Raw genomic sequence first — 16,073 nt, 5'->3', positions numbered from 1 at the left:
CTGTGTGACATCACTATGTGATGACAAAAGTTTATCAATTACCTCATAGGATGTAAAAATGTATTTAAATTCATTCACTTGGCTGGTGAGTGAAATTTAAAAGATAAACTTTGGCTTCAATGTATGCCTTAAAAGTTGTTAATTTTTCCTGTTGTGCAACTTCCCCCCCCCCCCTTCTAGTGCAGAATAGACAAACTGAAGAGACAGCAACACTGAAAGAGAAATTATAGAAAAATTTACCAAATGGAGTTATTCTAGTTGTCTTCTCTCTAGCAGGGTTGAAACACAAAAGGACAATCATTAAAAATGAGAAAATTACTAGTAGAAAGTAAAGGAAGGTAAAATCTTTTTGGTCAGCCAAGGCTCATGGAATTAAGCATTGTCACAAAAGATCATTTGGAATCACTGAAAGGTTTTTAAGGCAACAATTGTATATTCCTTTGGAGTTGTAAGAGGCGGCAAAATAAAAGGTGAAGACAGACATTGATATCTAAGAAAGGGACAAAAATATGTTTTTTTTTGACGATCAGATCAACAATGCTGATTATAGATCTGGTGATCTATTCTAAACCATTTTGTCAGCCTGTATGATATGTTCAGGTGAAAGGAAGCAGTAGTTCAGAAAACACTTGTTAATCACTGATGAGATACTAAACTTGTTTTTTTAAAATCAGAAGCAAATAAATGATCGACAGTATCAAGAGCTTTTAAACTCTATGAATTTATAATTTTCCCAGGAGCTCTACAACAGATGGATAACTAAAATCAGCATTTACTGCAGGGTTAAACAAATACATTTGAAAATGAATGTTATCTTTAATAACAGCATACACTCCTTCAGCTATTTACATAATATATACAAGGTGGAAAATTCTCTTGAAATAACTTGAAGTAAATTACTATATATTAAAATAGGTAAGCATGGTGCTATCTATGGTTAAATCATTTGTTTTAATTCATTAAAACTGAAACCTTTTCTACCATGGCACCAGCTGAGGTGAAAACAATAGAAAGCACAGCAGATTGGCAGAGAAGCAATGTATCCGTGCACCTGGATTCACTTTGAAGAAGTCATACAGACTGCAGTTTGCTTTGTGTGCTGTTTATGAATGTTATGTCATCCTGGAGTTGAAGTGACATTTCCAACCACTTAAATGGCACCTGCAGTTTATGGTGTCACCGTGACCATTCATTGCATGCTTCCATTCACGTACGCTTTTGTCCACACTATTCAAGGACAAAGAAATTATCCCCTATTCCCAGAAGTAACATGATTATTGTTCCTTATTACTAACAACCTCATTGAATAATATAGTGCATCTCATATTTAGCAACACAGGAAAAAGTATTCCTCTAGTTTTTTTTTCCTCTCGCTAATGGAATATTCTTCATTATTTTGGAATGTTTTTGCATGGAGTACAAACATGATCAGCTTATATATATTGTGATTGCCTGTTATCCTAATAAGAAAATAAATTTATTTTACATTTCTTTTTCATCAATTCTTATAATCCTGCTTTAAAGTGTGCATGTTAAATGTCTATATATTGTTAATTAGCACCTTCAGAATTTTATGCCTAATCTAACAGCAATTTCACTTATGCAGTCAATTCCCTTACACGATGCTTCCCATTGTGGAAGAATGAAATCAAGTGAAAACTGTACAAGTTTCACAATACAATGGAAGGCAGAAGCTGACTATGGATCCTTTCCCTGTTTTAAGGCTGACATTCCTATTTATGATTATGTTATACATTTACATACTAGCTCAGGATCAGCCTGGAAGCATATTCATGTCTGTAAACCATCCCTTAACCATATTCTGCATGGCTGTTCTGTCTTGAGTTAATAATATTATTTTCAACATATCATTACATTGTTCAAGGAAACATGTTGTGGGTTCATGATGTGATTGTGGAATTTACTCATTAGGCTGCTCAGCAACAGATAATTTATCTTCAGATGCTCTCATGTTACCAATGTCTTCATACATGGCTGTCTGCATAACTTCCAAACCCTACAGTGAAACAAAACATACCTTTAGAAGAAATCAAACTTTTGATAAAACTCCAAACATGCAGGTTAAATTGATCCAGTGATGCACTTCATACATTATGATCAATTTTGTTCTAAACTAATTTCACACAAAGTCAAAATACTTCTACTGATTATTAAGAGTTGCAATTATTTTAAACTAATTTGAATAGTCTCAATTCCATGCCCAAAAAACACCAGTCTATCATCAAACCGTAAAGACTTTCAAGGGAAGAAATTTGTTCCACCCAATGCTTAAGCAATTTAAATCATTCAGATATTTTTTCCCAACACTTTACATTGAATAAATGATATGACTTCACATAGTCCTGTAAAATAAAATAAACTTAGCATTCAGTGGTCAGGATCATTTCTTAATTATCCTTTTTCTGTTGTGAGAAATTGAAATAAATTTGCCTTTATACTGTTTATTGCATGTACCGATGTTAACCTTTCAAACAATAGCAGAAAGAAATTCGATGCAAACATATTCAATACAATTGAAAACTGTGCCAAATACATTTTGTACCTTAATGTCACATGCTGAGACAACCAGGCTTGAAAGTGTTTTCATCACTATTTTTGGCACTGAATCCTGGTTGGATAATCTTTCTTGGGAACAGCTCACAAAAGAGTTACGCTTGAGCCCTTGTTGGCTACCAGCAATTGACCTTTCAATTACTCAGCTCGACAAGCCTACTAGTTCCTGGTCAATGCCTTCTCTGTGTGCTGTTCCTCACTGGAGAATATGCTGTTATATTTGGAAAGCCTATGACTCTGCCTCTGCCTTTTGTGATGTAATTCACATGTCAGTATTTACAGTAATGATATGACATCTGCAATACTGTAAAATCTTTAAACAGTTAACATGTTGGAAATTCAGGTACATTACAAGTTATAACAAGATGTCTACTGATGTTTGCTGCTGGCATAGGACAAAATATTAGTTATAATAAAATATTTACTGAAGTTCACTTTGTTTCGTAAGAACGTATATATTATTGTTCATTCGCTATGTGCCATTTCGTGTGATGTCTTTGACTATGATAGTTATTGGTGAATTTTACTGCAGAAGTGGTTTACCATTGCCTTTTTCTAGGCAGTGTCTTTACAAGACAGGTGACTCCAGCCATTATCAATACTCTTCAGAGATTGTCTGCCTGGTGTCAGTGGTCATATAAACAGGACTTGTGATATGCACCATCCACCAGCTGCTCCCAGGGCTTCACGTGACCCTGATCGGGGGTGGGGGGAGGTGAGGGAAGGGCTAAGCAGGTGCTACACTTGCTCAATGGTGACCTGCAGGCTAGCAGAGGGAAGGAGCGCTTTACACCTCCTTTGGTAGAGAGATGTATCTCCACCCTGCCATCATGTATATTATGCTGGTGAGACCTTAAGACAGGACATGGGGAGCAGAATTAGGCCTTTTGGCCCTTCAAGTCTTCTCTGCCTTTCAGAAGGGATTAGTTTAATTCAGCACAGACGTGGGCCAAAGGATTTGTTCCTGAGCTTTACTGTTCAGATATTCTATGTTCTGTCTCACAGCACAGAATCAGGCCTTTAGCCTACAATAACCAATGTATACGGATCCTTTTTAGCAGCATTTACCTTCTGCGGCTTCATAATTCAATTGCTTAGCTAGATACTTTTTCCTAAATGAGCTTACAGACCCATCTCCATTCCAGAATCCAATCACTCAGTCGACAATTTTTAGTGAGAGTTGTCTCCAGATACTTTCAACTAATATTCACATCGAGAGATGGTATCTTTTTGCTGAGAGAAAATACACTATTTGCTTCATACCTCATACATGTGGTAAGTCTCGGCTTCATCATCTTTCTTTTTCCTTTGATTGTTCTGCAAAGAATAAAAATGATTTCCATAACTGATTTTTAATTTGCTGATTTGTCCTGTCAGACCTTAACGGAATGAAGTAAAGCATTGTAGGTTGAACTTGGGTATTGGGCATCTACATTAGGTATATGAAGCTGCGATAATCATTGGCTGTATCTTGTTGTGGAATACTAGCAATTCTGTATACATGTCAATGATTTTGGAATCTGGCCACATATGAATCTGAATGTAGAAATCCCAAACTTGCTGACAAGTTCCAGCTGGCTAATTTGCTACTGAACTCCAACAGGAACATGACAGCTCAGTCAGTAGAGGCACTGTCTCACAGTTCCAGCAACCTGGGCTGAATCCTGACTCTATATACTGCTTATGTTCAGTTTGTACATTCTCCCTGTGACCACGTGGGTGGTCATTATGGCATGAAAATTGATTCCTCCAACTTCTGGTAATTTTACTCTTCTTCCCCCCCCCCCCCTTCATTTCCTCACTCTGGCTTCTTACCTCTTCTCTTTCCCTGCCTATCACCTCCCCCTGGGTCCCCTCTCCCCTCCTATGAAATTCCTTCTTCTCCAGCCCTTTGCCTATTCCTCCTCTCACCTCCTAGCTTCTTATTTCATTCCCCCTTCCCCACCCACCTGGCTTCACCTATTATTTTCTAGCCTGTCCTCCTTCTCCTCCCCCACCATCTTATTTTAGCTTCTTCCTCCTTCCTGATGAAGAGTCTCAGCCCAAAAACATCAGCTGTTTATTCCCCTCCATAGATGCTGTCTGACCTATTGAGTTCCTCCAGCATTTTGTATGTGTTACCATGTGGGTGGTCTGCTTTGCTTCCATGTTGCAAACACGTGCTAGTTGTTTGGTTAATTGCTTAGTGTATTACCCTTGCTGCAGGTGGATGGTAACCAAGTTAGAAGGGAGCTGATGGGCTGGTGAGAGGAAATTGGGGAATGGTATTGATGGGGTGCTCTGAGAGCTGGCAAAGACTCAATGGGGTGAATGGCCTCATTCTATGCTGCAAGGACACATGAAAAACTATGAAAGACTCCTCAGCACTTATGTTAAACCTGTGTAAAAGGGAAAGATGATGTTTACCTTATTGAAATGATTTGTTTTTTCCTCATAATCCATTTAATATGTTTAAATTTATTGTACTTTGATTACTTTATTTCTATGTTTTATAGCCTTTAATATTTCTTTTTTTCTGTTTTTGAATGCTTTGGATCATCAGGGACATTCAGAAATATGGAAAAAGATTGACAGCTGTAGACAGGAGTGTAACTTGGCTGTATGCAAGACTTTTTCTGCCATTTTGTGGTAACGGCTTGTTCTTCCTTTCACTTGACTTGAACACGTTGCACAGGTCATTGCTAATGAACAGGACTTCACCCATCAAGATTGGAACACTCTTGCTCAGTATCTCTGTCCACATCAATCTTACTCAACTGGGTATGAGTGGCAATTGGACTCTACTCAAAATTATTGATCATTACTTACAAATATTTTGCTTTCAATTTTAGGAAATCTCATCTCCAAACAAACTTCTTCCCAGCAAAAAAGGAATGATGAGATTGGTGATCAATTAGTAATTGGAAAGTGTCAGAGGTGTACTTTTATTGGGCATTAGTATTAATAGATGAAGGTGGACAGATGAAGCAAAGTTACCAGCCCCAGGCTGAAATTAGTGAAATAATAGATTCTTTCTGAAGGGTGGACTGTTTTAATTGTATTCTATGCTTTCCCATCAAAATACTTCTTAAACGATGTTCCATTTCATGTTCTGCCTATGTAGTGAAAACAAACATTTATCTCAATGGCCCAAGCAGTGCACCAAACTGGAAGGAGAAGTGTGAAGTAATTGGAAGGATTGTGCTCTACTTACTTTTCCAAAGAACAGCATTCCTGGCAGGGTGAGACAAAGGAACAGCAAAATTCCTTGGATTAAAATCAACAAGTCTTTCATTGTGTCCGCAGATTTCAGCTTTTTCACATCGATGGATTCTAAGGGGGGGACGACAGAAAATCAAAGAAGACTTTTGCAAAGAACAGTTTTGCAGTCTCAAAGTTGGTTTAGGGTTACTGCACTGCATTCATTTAGCATCTGATTCCCCAGTTAATGTCTCTGATATGGAACCATTGCCCATATGCACTAGTAACACAAGGGATTCTGCAAATGTTGGAAATCCAGAGCAACACATACAAAACACTGGAGGAACCCAGCAGGCCAGGCAGCATCTATGAAAATGAATACAGTGGCATGCAAAAGTTTGGGCATCCCGGTCAAAATTTCTGTTACTGTGAATAGCTAAGTGAGTAAAAGATGACCTGATTTCCAAAAGGCAAAGTTAAAGATGATTAAAGACATTTCTTTAATATTTTAAGCAAGATTACTTTTTTATTTCCATCTTTTACAGTTTCAAAGTAACAAAAAAGGAAAAGGGCTCAAAGCAAAAGTTTGGGCACCCTGCATAGTCAGTACTTAGTAACACCCCCTTTGGAGAGTATCACAGCTTGTAAATGCTTTCTGTAGCCAGCTAAGAGTCTTTCAATTCTTGTTTGGGGGATTTTCACCCATTCTTCCTTGCAAAAGGCTTCTAGTTCTGTGAGATTCTTGGGCTGTCTTGCATGCACTGCTCTTTTGAGGTCTATCCACAGATTTTCAATGATGTTTAGGTCAGGGGACTGTGAGGGCCAAGGCAAAACCTTCAGCTTGCGCCTCTTGAGGTGGTCCATTGTGGATTTTGAGGTGTGCTTAGGATTATTATCCTGTTGTAGTAGCCATTCTCTTTTCATCTTCAGCTTTTTTTTAAACAAACGATATGATGCATGCTTCCAGAATTTGCTGGTATTTAATTGAATTCATTCTTCTCTCTACCAGTGAAATGTTCCCTGTGCCATTGGCTGCAACACAAGCCCAAAGCCTGATTGATCCACCCCCATGCTTAACAGTTGGAGAGGTGTTGTTTTCATGAAATTCTGCACTCCTTTTTTCTTCAAACATACGTTTGCTCATTGCAGCCAAAAAGTTCTATTTTAACTTCATCAGTCCACAGGACTTGTTTCCAAAATGCATCAGGCTTGTTTAGATGTTCCTTTGCAAACTTCTGACGGAGAATTTTGTGGTGAGGAAGCAGGAAAGGTTTTCTTCTGATGACTCTTCCATGAAGGTCATATTTGTGCAGGTGTCGCCGCACAGTAGAACAGCACTCCACCACTCCAGAGTCTGCTAAATCTTCCTGAAGGTCTTTTGCAGTCAAACGGGGGTTTTGATTTGCCTTTCTAGCAATCCTATGAGCAGTTCTCTCAGAAAGTTTTCTTGGTCTTGCAGACCTCAGCTTGACCTCCACCGTTCCTGTTAACTGCCATTTCTTAATTACATTACGAACTGAGGAAATGGCGACCTGAAAATGCTTTGCTATCTTCTTATAGCCTTCTCCTGCTCTGTGAGCATCATTTATTTTAATTTTCAGAGTGCTAAGCGGCTGCTTAGAGGAGCCCATGGCTGCTGATTGTTGGGACAAGGTTTGAGGAGTCAGGGTATTTATAAAGCTTTGAAATTTGCATCATCTGGCCTTTCCTAATGATGACTGTGAACAAGCCATAGCCCTAACAAGCTAATTAAGGTCCGAGAACTTGGTAAAAGTTATCTGAGAGCTCAAATCTCTTGGGGTGCCCAAACTTTTGCATGGTGCTCCTTTAATTTTTTTCACTCTAAAATTGTACAAAACAAATAATACACTAATCTTGCTTAAAATGTTGAAAAGAATGTTTCATCTTTAACTTTATGACTTTTGGAGATCTGTTCACCTTCTACTCACTTAACTATTCACAGTAACAGAAATTTTGACCAGGGGTGCCCAAACTTTTGCATGCCACTGTAAATAGTCAACGTTTTGGACCATGACCCTTCATCAGGACCATTGTCCCTTTTCACTGGGGCCCCATTCTCATGCTCTTTTTAAATTCACCAGAACCTCATTTCCTTTGCTCCCTTAAAACTCCCCAGGGTGCCATTTCCTGTGACCCATTAACCTCACTAGGGCTCATTTCCCATGCTTATTTTAAACTCAGTGGGCCCCGTTTCTTGCACTTCCTGTAAACACAAGGGCTCATATACCATGCCCTCTTAAACCCACTGAGGCCTCGCACCTCATGCTCTCTTCAAACTCACTGGGGCCAATTTCCTGCACTGCCTTTATACTCACTGGAACTCCAATTCCCATCTCCCTTCAGATTTACTGGGTTCACTGGATACTGTGTAACAACTAAGTGTAACTAAGTGTTTCAGACCTGAACTCCGTTTCTCTCTCTGCTGAGTGCTTCCAGTAATTTGTTTTTATTTCCGATTTCATTGCTTAAGTTAGTTGCCATTAGTTCACAAGAAGATAAACGATACAGGTCAGTGATGGGCATTTTGGAATTTTAACACAAAATCTTACATCGTTTATTGTTTTACTTACTCATTTGCACATTTACTTCCGCTCCACAGTGATCTTTCACAATCTCCTTTTGAAAACTGCAGTAGTAAATTCCTGAATGTAATTTCTTTGCATTGGAAATTCTAAGCCAGGCTTCACGGTTATTGTTCATTGTGCTTTTCAATTCAGTGGGAGGATTTCCATTTTTATACCACTTGATGCCTCTATTATTATCAGCAGTCATGTTTTCAAAGATACAGTGCAGGGTGACATTGTTTCCTTTTATAACAGCTCGATAAGGCACGGAGTATCTGACCTTTAACTCATTACTTAGCACACCTGTAAGTAAAACAGATAATACACATGTATTCCTCTACTGCCTTGAAGTAAGGTAAAGGTGCAATTGCATTGATATCACTAGAGTTTAGCATTTCCTGAGCTTGTTGGGACTGACTGTGGTCATTAAGTCGAGAAATTTGATTGCATTGGACTATTTCAGCCCTGCATAATGGAAAACAAATTCTGGATGAAGTGAAATGCTCTAGCAACTATTTGAGAGTTCTCCAACCCAGTGATCTTCTGTTCCCTTGACTCAGAAATCCCCAGAGGTCCTTGATCCAGAGGTTTTCTCCAGGTGATAATCCCATTCATTGAGTCCATCCACAGACTCCTATCTCTGATCTTCTGCTTGCTCACCTTCTCCCTTTGCCCAGACCCAGACTTGGTCTTGGAGAGTATTAGCTCCTTTGTAAGACAACTGTATAGTAGACCCAGGGTGCCATTGATATATGCCATGGTGAACCATGACCAAAATGATCATTGGCTTGCCAAACAACGGCCACACAAATATGTTTACAACAGTCCACTACAATTTCTAGGTCTTTTATGTTCATCTAATCATGGGACAATCACAATAATTCAGATGTGTTCACCACTGTATATTTTCGAACCAGATTAATATATTATCCTTGCTGATTTTTCATCTTCCTAATAAATGATATTGTTAGGAGTCATAACAGTCAAATTACTGAGTTACATCTAATTGATTAACTAATCTGAGTCCAGGAATCAAACCTAGTCCTGATGAAGGGTTTTGGCCCAAAATGTTGGCTATTCATTTTTCCTCCAGAGAAGGTGCCTGACCAGCTGAGTGTCTCCTGTACCTCAAGTTTAAAATTATGTCTCCTCATATTAGCCATTTCCATCCTGGATAAAAGTCTCTGGCTTTCCACTCAATCTATTCCTCTTAGCATCTAAACCTTTATCAAGTCACCTCTCATCTTCCATTGCTCCAAAGAGAAAAATCTTAGCTTTCTCAACCTATCAATCTATCCTCATAAGATCTGGTTTCAAATCCAGGCAGCATCCTGGTGAATCTCCTCTGTACCCTCTCCATGGCTTCCACATTCTTCCTATAGTGAGGAGACCAGAACTGAGCACGATACTCTAAGTGTGGCCACATCAGAGTTTTATAGAGCTGCAATGTTACCTCACAGCTCTTGAACTCATTCCCACGACTAATGAAAGCCAACGCACCATCTGCCTTCTTAACAACCCTATCAACTTGCATGACAACTTTGAGGGATCTATAGGATCCAAGATCCCTCTGTTCCTCCACACTTCTAAGAATCCTGCCATTAACCCTGTATTCTGCCTTTGGATTCAACATTTCAAAGTGAATCACTTCACACTTTTCCATGTTGAACTCCATCTATCACTTCTCAGCATCTTGTCAAAACCTGTTGCAACTTACAACAACCTTCTACACTACCCACAACTCCAGCAACCTTTGGGTCATCTGCTATGACAAAAAGCAGCAACACTTGAGTCCTGTTGCATGCTTTCCTTTATTCATTGTGGGGAGGGGAAAGTACAAAGCTGAGGTCCTAGCTTGGGGCTGAGAATGTCAAGAAGCTAAATGCAGGCTGAGCGAGGTTGTGCATCTGATCTAGGTTCATCCAATCGTTCCACGTGCCTTTGTGGAAAGGCATGGTTGAGTTGGTATCAAATTACGTTCTTTGCAAATGGATGTTTAATGGGAATCTATAATCATCCAGCAATATTGTGCAATTGTGTTCAGCATTTGATTTATCAGGCATGGCAATATGGCAATGCTGGATGTCATTCTTAACCAAGAGTGCATCTGTCATCTTGGAGAATGGTGATTATGGCAGGTGGCTGTGAATTTTCCCTCTCTGATGATTCAACCACATTAGTGTGATGGAACAGTAATGTTGTTTGATATTGTGAAACAATTAGGCTAAATGTAAATGAGTTAATGACATCAATGGCCAGCAAGTATTTTTTTCAATTTCTACCAAGATCTAGTCATAGTGTGATAGCATTTGGTGCTTCCATCTAAGCTGTTATTCAAAGGAGTGGTGATTCAGGGAAAGTTCCATTGGTGTGTGCACTGGTACTAAGAGCTTGGAGATGGGACAAAAGATGGTAAAAGCAACTATCAGAAGAGTGGGGTTAAGTCAATTACTGGGACAGTAAATTGTTAAAGAGCTGAATACTTGGTGAACAGGGGATTCAAAGCTGAAGGTGAGGATACATTGTAGGAAATAGCTATGTATTATTTGTTGCCCATTTTAAACAGCTGTAGATAGAAAACTCACTTAAAGCTGACAGTGTTTTTACTCAGGTTTTCTACCAGAATTTACTGATAAAAGAAACAACTGGATAGAAGAGGGATTACTTTCTACTATGGCTTTCCAACACACATTGATTTTAACTTTAAATGAAGCATGCCACCACACTAACAATCCCTTTCAGATTCTGATCTGAAGTGAATTTCATTTATTTGAAATTAGATGTCAGCTTGTTGAATGTCTTTTTGGTGTGATTCCACACCCTGGGAAAACCCTGAAAAACAGCTTACACAGGTCCACCTGGAGACCACAGATTCTTGTCCCTTGGGCATAACAAACGATGAAGCTAGGTCTCAAAGGCAGAAAAAATTTGGACGTGTTAGAGACAGGAACTCTTTAAAACCGATGTTACACAGAGATATCCGCAGCTTCTTCCTGTCCAAATGGACAGGAATCACTGTTTATTGAGCCGTGCTAAAAATGAAGCACCATTGTGTATCTACTCAACACCATTCACAAAGCTGCAAATATTTATTATTTCTAGTAATATGAACTTTGCCAATCTGCATAACCATCTTGGTTTTTCTTTTGCAATATCATCCTGCTTGCAAAAAATTGTAAAGTGCTTGTGTTGAAATATTTTTCAGAATATTGATAGGTAATTTTTTTGAAGCAAGGTTGCCATTTTGATACCCAAGATGCAGATTCACCACCATTAATGTGATATATTGTTGGAATTTTAGTCAGACTTCTGCACTTAAAAATATAAGTATATTTACTGATATTTCCATACATGAGTGATGTAGTGAGACAAGAACCATTAGGAACAAGTTATTTAGCCCAATTTCATCGAATAGATTTGTGCTTTCCTACCTTTTTCTAAGCATGATGTCAATATAACATTGGAAATATTTTGGACCCCAAATGATTAAATCAGCATGTCTTAAATTTGTGTTAGAATACATCCTTGTAACCCTATTTTCAATCATTTCTGATCCTAAAGTGGATTGCAACCTCAAGACCGGAGCATGCTGAATTAGATCAAGCATGGTTGGTACCTACATCCAATTTTCTTTTCTTTGATGCATTTACCTAATGAATGCTTTGTTTCAGCAAACTTGAATTGTTCCAGCTTTTGTAGAAGAAAATTTCATATTTTTGTAGTGCTTTGTGTGAAAAGGGGCTTTCTGATTTTGTTCTTAAGTGTCTGAGTGCTAGTTTAAAGTCAGAAAGCAGTAAAATGATTTTAAACCCAGTTTTCCAATTTGTTTTATTGGGGGTAAAAAAAAAGGTCGGTTTTGATTTCACATTCAGAGAGATTTTTGTTACCTACGCAAATTAACCTACTTAACATTTCATGCACTTCATTCGCCAATATTCTTGGGAATACAAGTTTATGAAGAATGTCCTCCTGGGTCTCTTAGGTATCAATGTGACCAGTGGTCTTGCAAAAAAAAACTTGTTAGATGTACTCAGAATGTGATTGTGCATTCTGACATCCTTTGCATTTAGAATGTACAATGAGTATTATAGATAAAAGTGATCTGCGGCAGTTTCAAAATCTTTGAGAAAGTTTGTGAGCTTTTCAGAATTGTTGTTTTTTACTTATGAATGTTTCAGCCCTTTTTCCTTTCCCTTCATCTCCATTTTGCAAAGCAGAAATATTGTTTAATCTTGGAAAGTAGATCAGCCTATTTTAATAACCCAGATATATTTTGACACATTAAAAGTCTGCAGTCAAACGTACAGCCTGTACCTGGATATTGAAAGGGTTCTGTTTTTACAGATATACATTAGTTGATTTTGTCCATAAGCTGGACAACGTACACAAATCATGCTGCAACTTGATAATCATACTTCCACAGCATTGTAATAGGTGGCATCAAAAGCATACAAGACTGATAAAGAAATAATAATTACTAAACATCAAGAGTGATGTAACTGGTTCTGCTATTCTAATGTGTGTCAAATTATTGAATTTAATAACACTAGGAGAACTGCTTCATATGTACAGGAATCCATAAGTTGGATGTTTGTAACCCAGGGACATATTATTAGAATTTTGAATGTTTAGTGCTACTTTTATGCCTAATTGTCTAATAGAAAAAATATTATCAAAGCATAATTTTCATCTGGATGGTTCTACCTTGGCATATTGAGTATGCAAACTCTCACCTCAAATCCTGGCTATGGTGAATTGTGATGAACATTTTGTTTTGCTCTAAAATTATTATTTTTTTTATTTGTTAAATGTTGGTGAGCATTAAATAAGCCTAAAATCTAATGGGTACAAGTGAAGAAATAATAAAATAAATTTTGGGAGAAGGATTGAAAGGAGAAATGGTATGAATTAAAATAACTATTTATATTACACAACTATCTTTTTGGAGTAGAGGTTTCCATGAAATAATTCTCACACACAAACATTTTCAAATGCATTCCATAATGGAATCTTCCAAGAGGACCACAACCTTGTGGATTGGAGGCTTACCTGCTTCAATGACCCAGAGAGCTATGTTGGCTGGACTCAGGGCTTTACACTTTGGCTCTTGGTAGAGTCACCCTTGCCAAACAGGTTAGAGGGTAGACGCCAGACTAAGAGTGGTCTACTGGTCCTCCAGGTTCAGGGGTTCAGCTCAGCACGAACAACCATGACTGGTAAATCAAAATTGTTATGGAAACAGCAATGAAGAATCTTCCCGAGTCTCCACCCAGGACTTGCATGACTGACAGTAGTGAAAACTGAACTTCTGATACAATAAATGTCCTGAACACCACCAGAGATGGAGGACCTTCGTTGCTGCCCTAAACATTGGTATAGTGTAATGGGCAGCAAGAAAGTAAAGGTGCAGAAGTGGGCATGGTGAAAATATAGATTGCTTATTAAAGAAAGTCATCTGTGCCACAGCTGATGCTGTATTGTCTCTGAATGAAAAGGTTGTGAGTTTTTTCTCAAGCAAGAAAGCCTCGCAAGCTTATACACTCAAGTACAAAAAAATAGGCTGCCACCTCAATGCATCACAGAAAAAGTCCTGCATTGTTAGATATTCAACCCTTTGGAAAAATGCTAAACTGAAGCTCTGTAAAATGGTATTATTTCAAAGAAAAGTGGGGAATTATCTCCTGTCCCCTGAATGTTAGTTTACAGCAGATTAGTCTAGAAATGTGCACAGCCTGCAATGCTTCATGTTTTCTTGAAACGTGAAGCTTATGCCTTCGGAAAATTAAATGAAACTGTGCGTTAAGTAGACATTACACAAAAAAGTGTAAAATTTCCAGTAAGATAATCCCACTGTAGCAGGAGCTTTTCAGGATGGAACATGCTGTTTCAGTGTTGACTTGGGGCAAATTTGCTCTCAAGTGTTGGGGGGAATAAGGGAAATTGTTATGTTGTATCTTCAATGACTGGTGGGGCAAGTGTCTCCGTGAAGGCACACGGAAGCAGAGTCACCATATTTCGGTTCGCACAAAGAAAGAAGAAAGGACTCTTGAAATGAGCATCAATAGAACCATCCAACATGATTCACATTCTTGGTTTATTGTTGGATTTCCTGATAGCAGATTGGATGGGAACAGGCCCTGTAATTTAAGCTTGAGCAGGTCTTCATTCTTTGATAATGCTTGCTCCAGGTCCATCCCATTTCCTAAGTACATATTTATGCTAGAAAATCACAATGGCAACATCAGGTTTTATATGCATGTTTGTTAAAATCGCTGCAATGTGGACAGTGGCCTCCATGTGTGTGTGTGTCACCTGGATGGGACAGACATTACAAAACACAAGTGCAGGCTGTATGCACATAGAATTGCTACCATCTTAACTGTTAAATTTTCAGATTAAAAAGTATCTATTGTGAAGGACACAAAATGATGTTTTACAAATTAGAACTAGTGTTGAGGATTTTGATTTCTATAGAAACAGTGACTACAGTCCAGAAAGTGTTTCATTGCTTGACATACCAAGGAATGAAAAATCCTAGATAAGTGTAGTTCTTTCTATATCCATTTTTTTACATGCCCTTCAATGTCTGTATTCAACATTGGGGTGCTTACAAAAATCTGTAAATTCAGTTGAGTGGGGCATTGAAAAAAAAGCACAAAAAGCCACTTACCTTTCCAGTGACAAACAATCTTCATATTTTGTCTCAGCAAAAAAGGTGGGAACAATTAATAATGATAGAAATCAAAGAATGCTGGAAAAGCTTGAAATCTAATTTTTTTTCTTTTATGAAACAGCTAAAATGCTGAAATAATCAATTAGACCGGTCAGAGTAAAGAGAAGAATATCTTTTCTGTACAAATGCTTGTTGACCTGAAACCTATTCCGTGTATTTCCTGTTTTTGTTTTTGGACAGCTTTAGTTTTTGTCATTAGGGTACTAGGTAAATACATAGTTCTAACTTGCAGGGGTTCCCAACCTTTTTTATGCCATGGACCAATACCATTAAACAATACCAGGTTGGGATCCCTTGGACTAAACAAAAGACTAGCAATAATTAGTTCTGCCTCATATTTCTAAGTTTATTTCAAAGTCCTTCATGTATAGCACATTTTGAAATCATGACAAAAAGACACTTACCAGTTGCAATGATGAGCAGAAAAATTATGATTCCTGGTACTAGACATGATTTCCCAGCAAAGAAAGCCATTGAGCAATCAAAGCAATTAATGTTTTTGGCTGTGGATATTCAAGTCTTGTTGGCAGCTATCATAGCAAAGTTATTTTAATCAAGAATCATCATCTCTGTTTTTAAAAGGCATGTCTCTGATTGGTGAGATGCAATGAATAATATTGAATGTTAATGTGCAGCTTCCTCTGCAATTAATTTTAGCTAAAACAGGAAGAACTCTGTCCCCAGTGACAATAACAACATTATCAGGAGAAGCAGTACTTACAGATTTTTCTAATTGATTACCAATTTTGTGCAAGCTAATAATATAGCTTTAAAAATAATGTTATATTTCTGAAACCAAATTTCAAACTTTACAATGCTCAGGTTTTCTTAAAAATATAAAATGTTTAATTTCATTGTCCAATTGCTACAAAAGCAATATTTTTAACCTATGTTTATATTGCTAAATTTACAAGGAGAATTTTTCTATATTGATGGAAATTATTTGCATGTGTCAATTCTACAGTCAAAAGCAATGGGTGAGAAATTAGACCCCGTCCAAC

At 37.9% G+C, this 16,073-nt stretch overlaps 1 protein-coding gene across 1 annotated transcript; it reads right to left on the bottom strand.

Moving 5' to 3' along the window:
• Window positions 1-710: 710 nt before the first annotated feature.
• cd79b (CD79b molecule, immunoglobulin-associated beta) lies at window positions 711-15,602 on the bottom strand. Its single transcript, XM_073070668.1, has 5 exons — window positions 15,477-15,602; window positions 8,346-8,642; window positions 5,768-5,886; window positions 3,838-3,891; window positions 711-2,017 (listed from the first exon to the last, which is right to left on the bottom strand). Exons 1-5 carry the CDS (start codon window positions 15,544-15,546, stop codon window positions 1,922-1,924), a joined length of 636 nt encoding a protein of 211 aa, XP_072926769.1. The 5' UTR covers window positions 15,547-15,602; the 3' UTR covers window positions 711-1,921.
• Between the last annotated feature and the right edge of the window lie 471 nt (window positions 15,603-16,073).

Source organism: Hemitrygon akajei, chromosome 18, assembly GCF_048418815.1.
Source record: "Hemitrygon akajei chromosome 18, sHemAka1.3, whole genome shotgun sequence".
In the NCBI taxonomy this organism is placed as follows: Eukaryota; Metazoa; Chordata; class Chondrichthyes; order Myliobatiformes; family Dasyatidae; genus Hemitrygon; species Hemitrygon akajei.
This window is presented reverse-complemented; position numbering and strand designations above follow the sequence as displayed.

Coding starts and splice junctions, on each gene's coding strand:
- cd79b (XM_073070668.1), bottom strand. CDS start 15,546: ATGGCTTTCTTTGCTGGGAAATCATGTCTAGTACCAGGAATCATAATT. Junction 8,643..15,476: donor TCTGCTCATCATTGCAACTG/GTAAGTGTCTTT, acceptor TTTTACTTACAG/GTGTGCTAAGTAATGAGTTA. Junction 3,892..5,767: donor GAATGCTGTTCTTTGGAAAA/GTAAGTAGAGCA, acceptor TATTCTTTGCAG/AACAATCAAAGGAAAAAGAA.